Genomic DNA, 5,834 nt, shown 5'->3' on the forward strand with positions numbered 1-5,834 from the left:
AACTCTAGATCGCGCGACACAAGAGGGCGAGAGAAAGAGAAGACGATTGGGTTGTGGACTCTTCGTAAACGCTTCGTAGTACTCGAAAGTCGAACTATTCAGCGACACTACAAGGTCCTCTCTGTAAATGTTCCAGCAGCCCACACTGTAGATGGATCATGTCCCTTTATTTTTAATCTGACAGCTCATGGGCCATCGGTGCACCTGGTGCATGAGTTGAGGCGTTGCAGAGGATACCTTCTCATCTTCACCAAGCCTCTACCTTCTCCCATGTTTAAGGTCTGTAGGCGCAATCTCAACCTTCTAGATGCTTCAGGAGTGAGTTAAGATTGAGGGAGGATGTTAGACTTCATATTGTAGCCCCACTGTGTAATCCATACCGTATTGATATAGGACTATATATATGTGATAGGCCACCCCATAGAGGGTTGTGCCAGTTCCCCAAAAATCCTATGTCTTACACCGACCCACCTACTGAACTTTGCCATCGAACAGCAGTTGGGAAAGAATACGGAGATTTTTTGGAAAAGGAAAAAAAATACGGAGATGGTTCCACATGTACGTAATTTCTAACGAAGCCACAAAGTACGTCTGGCAAAGGCCAGCTATATTCGTACGTACCAGGAAAACCGTAGCAAGTTGCTGTCAACGAGCCTGAAGAAGAAAAGAAAGACCCACACGCATTGACGCATACCACCCATTCCATCCATGATTTGATGGCTCTGCTTCTGTTTTGTTGCAGGAGATCTATCGTTTTCACGTCTGCCTGCCGTAGCAGGACGACGGTTTGAACGCACGGCCACTAGAGATGGTAACCAAAACCAAATTTCTCCTGCTTTTTGTTACGAAAATCTGCTACACTTTCTTTTTCGTTAAACTAATATATTTCGGACCGTGCACGAAAGCAAGCAGGAAATTAAGGGGGATGCAGCCAACCGGACGAGCAACCGTGGTGCAACCAAAGGTGACAAATCTGTTTCCACGTACGTCACCGTGGAAGACTCCTGCTCCCGCCAGCTCGAGAAAAGCCACGGACCGGCTCAACACCAACCGTGCAGCCTTTTTACCTCCTCCCCTTGACATTTTACATTTGTGGGAGGTGACAATGTGCCGTTTTGGTCGCTCGCGAGGGAAAATAGTGGCTATGAAGTCATCCAGACGACGAGGCGGGCGGCTCATCGGGCGGCCAGTACGCGACATATAGCTGCGTGCAAACGCGATAGCAACTACGTGTCACTCGCTCTCGGTCGCCATCCATCTCCCCTCCTGATCGAGAATTCAATTCACCAGAGAGAAAACATGTCGCCGACGGTCGCCGCTTTCGCTCTCGTTGCGCTCTGCTTCGCTCATTCTTGCCCGGTAGCAGCGGCGGCGGCGGAGACGGACGCCGTCTCAGCGCGGCGGCCGCTGCGGGGCAGCGACACGGTGGTCTCGGCGCAGGGCAAGTTCGAGGCCGGGCTCTTCAGCCCCGGCAGCTCCGGCCGGTTCTACCTCGGCGTATGGTACAAGAACATCCCCGTCCAGACCGTCATCTGGGTCGGCAACCGCGGGAGCCCCCTGTCCAGCGCCGAGTCCGCCGAGCTCCGGGTGTCCCCCGACGACGGCGGCCTCGAGCTCGTCGGCGCCAGCGAGGGCGTCGTGTGGTCGTCGTCGAGGTCGAACCTGTCGTCGGAGGAGGAGTCGAACAACAACAACAACAACAACAACAACACTGCGGTGATCCGCGACGACGGCAACCTGGTCCTCCTCGGCGGCGGCAACTCCTCCGACGTGCTCTGGCAGAGCTTCGACCACCCGACGGACACGCTGGTGCCGGGGGCGTGGCTCGGGGAGAACAAGCTCACCGGCGAGTACCAGGGGCTCACGTCGTGGCGGAACGCCGAGGACCCCGCGCCGGGCATGTTCAGCAACACCGTGGACCGCAACGGCACCAGCGAGTTCTTCTACTTCTGGAACCGGACACGCGTCTACTGGCGGAGCGGCGTGTGGACGGGCCGCGTCTTCGCGCTCGTGCCGGAGGCGGTCAACAACGTGCTCTTCAACCAGACCTACGTCGAGACGCCGGCGTACCGGCGGCTCAGCTGGGCGCTCTACGACAACGCGACGATCACGCGGCAGGTGTTCGAGGGGACGGGGCAGGCGAAGCAGTACATCTGGGTGCCCGCCAGCCAGCGCTGGCAGTTCTTCTGGGCCGCGCCCACCGTGCAGTGCGACGCGTACGCCGTCTGCGGCGCCTTCGGCGTCTGCGACCAGAGGAGCCAGCCGTCCTGCCGGTGCCCGCCCGGGTTCGTGCCGGCGTCGGAGCGGGACTGGGCGCTCAGCGACTGGACCGGCGGGTGTCGCCGGAACTCGTCGCTCGCGTGCGCGCGCAACGGCAACGGGTCGTCGTCCACGTCCACGGACGGGTTCCTGGTGCTGCCCAACGTTAAGCTCCCCGACGACTCGCTCGCCGTGGGCGCCCAGAGCAAAACAGAGTGCGAGTCGGCTTGCCTCGACAACTGCTCTTGCCAGGCCTACACCTTCTCCGGCGGCGGCCTGTGCGCCGTCTGGCACGGCGAGTTCCGCAACCTTCAGCAGCTTTACGCCGACTCTGGGGCCTCGGGGTCGTCGGACCTGTATCTCCGGCTTTCAGAATCAGGGCTGCGAGATTTGAGCAGAGCAAACAAGAAGAGCGATGGGGGGCTACCACTGCAGCTTGTCGTCGGAATCGTGTTGGCATGTGTGGCAGCGGCATTGATCGCATCGGCGCTGCTGGCCTGGTTCCTCCTTTCCAGGAGGCGGCGGCGGCGTCGGCTGGACAGCATGGCGAACGAGGCGGGCTCCTCCTTGGCCGTGTACAGCTACGGCGACCTCCGCGCCGCCACCAAGAACTTCTCGAACCGGCTCGGCGGCGGAGGCTTCGGCTCCGTGTACCGCGGCGTCCTGAAGAGCGGGGACACCGTCACCGAGGTGGCGGTCAAGAAGCTGGAGGGTCTCCGGCAGGGCGACAAGCAGTTCCGGGCGGAGGTGAACACGCTCGGGCGCATCCAGCACGTCAACCTCGTCCGGCTCCTGGGCTTCTGCTCGTCGGCCGACGAGAAGCTGCTCGTGTACGAGTACATGCCCAACGGCTCTCTCGAGGGCTACCTCTTCAAGGGCAGCGGCGGCTCGTGCCCGAGCTGGCGCGACCGCTATGGCATCATGCTCGGCGTCGCCAGAGGGCTGGCGTACCTGCACGACGGCTGCCGCGAGTGCATCATACACTGCGACGTGAAGCCGGAGAACATACTGCTGGACAGGGACCTGTGCGTGAAGCTCGCCGACTTCGGGATGGCGAAGCTGGTGGGGAGGGACTTTAGCCGCGCCCTGACGACGATGCGCGGCACCATCGGGTACCTGGCGCCGGAGTGGATCTCCGGGCTGCCCATCAGCGCCAAGGCGGACGTGTACAGCTTCGGGATGGTACTCTTCGAGCTCATCTCGGGCCGACGCAACACCGACAGCTCCGGCGGCGGCGGCGGCGGGAGGGACAGTGGCGATGATGGCAGCGACGCCACGGAGGCGGAGGCGGGGCGGCCTGTGTCGACGTTCTTCCCGGTGTGGGCTGCGGGGAAGGTGGCGGCGGGGGAGGCGGGCGCCGTGGCGGACCCGCGGCTGCGCGGCGACGTGAGGGCGGAGGAGCTGGAGCGGGCGTGCAGGGTGGCGTGCTGGTGCATCCAGGACCAGGAGGCGCACCGGCCGACCATGGCGCAGGCCGTGCAGGCGCTGGAGGGCGTCGTGCACGTCGACATGCCGCCGATGCCGCGGACGCTGCAGAACCTGACGCTGGCGTGATGCGAGGCGTGGGTTCCACTCCGGCCGGCGACGTTAAAAATCATCGTCCCACATCAGGAGCGCATCAAGCTAGATCGTTGCTGAATGATACCACCTCAGTACAGTATGTGATATGATCTGAGAGACTGGAAGAGCATGAAACTCATGACAACGGACGACTGACGTTGGAAATACGGGACCAACTATGGAGTAGTCTGAAAACAAATGGTGCAAGTCGATTTCTCCGCCGTCAAATAGATACTTACGGATCGCTATACAAGGTGAAATAGATGAAATATGGGACTGACTATGTGTAAGTTGACTGATTTTTGTTTTTGGGCAAGTCGCCTGAACAAATTTTAGGGTCATTCACTTTTTTTAGCGGTGTCAGTCACTTTGTTACCACCGCGCTCACGTACACAAGCGGCATGCGTGCATGCTCACGTACACAAGCCCAACACCGGGACCTAGGCTGAATGCATGCTGCACGCCCATGAATGCAAGTTTTGCATGCTGGGTGATTCATTATTATACTGTTTAAGCTTGGTTAGAAATGATTTTAGTTTCAAATACATAATTAAATAGTGTCACATGATCGTACGAAAGGTAAAAAGATTAAAGGATTACAACTATTTGATATCACTTGATTTTTTTTCTAAAAAGTAATGGATTAGGGAGATCGGTATTATCCTTACAAAAAAAATGAAAACTAAAACACAAAAAAAGAAATAAAAACTATAAACATATAAAAATGAAGTTTGTTATGGAAGAATGAATTCGAGGCATTGGTATTACCCTTTCAGAAGAAAGAAAATAAAAACAAAATGAAATGAAATAATAAAGTTTTCTAAGAAAGAATGAAACCCTTTATGCAGAAAGAAAAAAAAACATTTCAAAACTTGCACACAACTTGCACTAAAATTGCGCTTTTCCAAATATTGAAAGAATAAGCATATAATAGTGCAATATTCACATTCTACTATAATTTACACACATACTCCCTCCGTTCCAAAATATAGCGCGCCCACGCTTTCCGGGGTCCAACTTTGACTATAAATCTAACCAACGAGACCGACTGCGGTGGGAGCGAAAATTATACAAGTGAATTCGTATTCAAAATAAGTTTTCAATTATATAATTTTTGCTTCCGCCGCAGTCGGTCTCGTTGGTTAAATTTATTGTCAAAGTTAAAGTACGGAAACCGAGGACACACTATATTTTGGAACGGAGGGAGTATGTCGGAGGGATGAACGCCGGGCAGGCAACGGAACCCGGATCCTTTTCAAAAACATCGGTTCCAGCAACGCTTCTCAATCCGGCTCGCGCTTGACCGAGTTGCTCAACCCGGACAAACTCCTCAACCCGGCCCCGACGGCAGGCGCGAGACGGCCGAACCCGGCACAACCAAGACTTCTGCAACAAGCCAGCTCCCCCTTGGCGTGTTCCTCAACCCGGCCACGGGTCAGCTCCCGTCCCATCCCAGCCGTATGATGGGACGAGACTCCATCCAAGGGTGAGCAGGGCAACAGTGCCCCACCAACTCCTCTGGTCAGCCGAGGCGTGGCAACAGTGCCCCATCTACCTTGTTGATCAGGGCTGGCGTGGCTACAGTGCACCCGACGTCACTGCTGACGCCAGCAAGCGGCGACCTGACGGGGCGCCACTGTAGCAGACTCGACCCGGCCACTCCGTGACGATTGACAAGACGGCTAACAGTGCCCCCTGGCATACGGGGGCCGCGCCCGGAGAACCCGGCAAGCCCTGATACCCGGCGGGTCCCAGCACCGGCTTCCCGGACAATGACAACCTGGCCCCACGGCCTTGTGACATTACCATTGTATCCTTGGGGGTTGATCTATAAAACCCCCCAGGAGCCCTCTTGCACACGGGCAAGCAACTCACACACGAGAACACTTGATCAGACCACTCACACACACACAGGAGAGGGAGCAGCCTAAGCATGGGCCCGCCTTCCTTCTTCCTCCATACAGCTCAAGGAGCAACTCTGTACTGTTACGTATAAACCACACTCGGCAAGACTA

The 5,834-nt window shown here is 56.7% G+C and overlaps 1 protein-coding gene across 1 annotated transcript; it reads left to right on the forward strand.

The window, feature by feature from the left end:
• Positions 1-1,137: 1,137 nt before the first annotated feature.
• LOC123144163 (G-type lectin S-receptor-like serine/threonine-protein kinase At2g19130) lies at positions 1,138-4,276 on the forward strand. The gene has a single exon (XM_044563211.1). It carries the CDS (start codon positions 1,300-1,302, stop codon positions 3,811-3,813), a length of 2,514 nt encoding a protein of 837 aa, XP_044419146.1. The 5' UTR covers positions 1,138-1,299; the 3' UTR covers positions 3,814-4,276.
• The last annotated feature ends 1,558 nt before the right edge of the window (positions 4,277-5,834 follow it).

The sequence above is a fragment of the Triticum aestivum genome, chromosome 6D (genome assembly GCF_018294505.1).
Source record: "Triticum aestivum cultivar Chinese Spring chromosome 6D, IWGSC CS RefSeq v2.1, whole genome shotgun sequence".
Taxonomy (NCBI): domain Eukaryota; kingdom Viridiplantae; phylum Streptophyta; class Magnoliopsida; order Poales; family Poaceae; genus Triticum; species Triticum aestivum.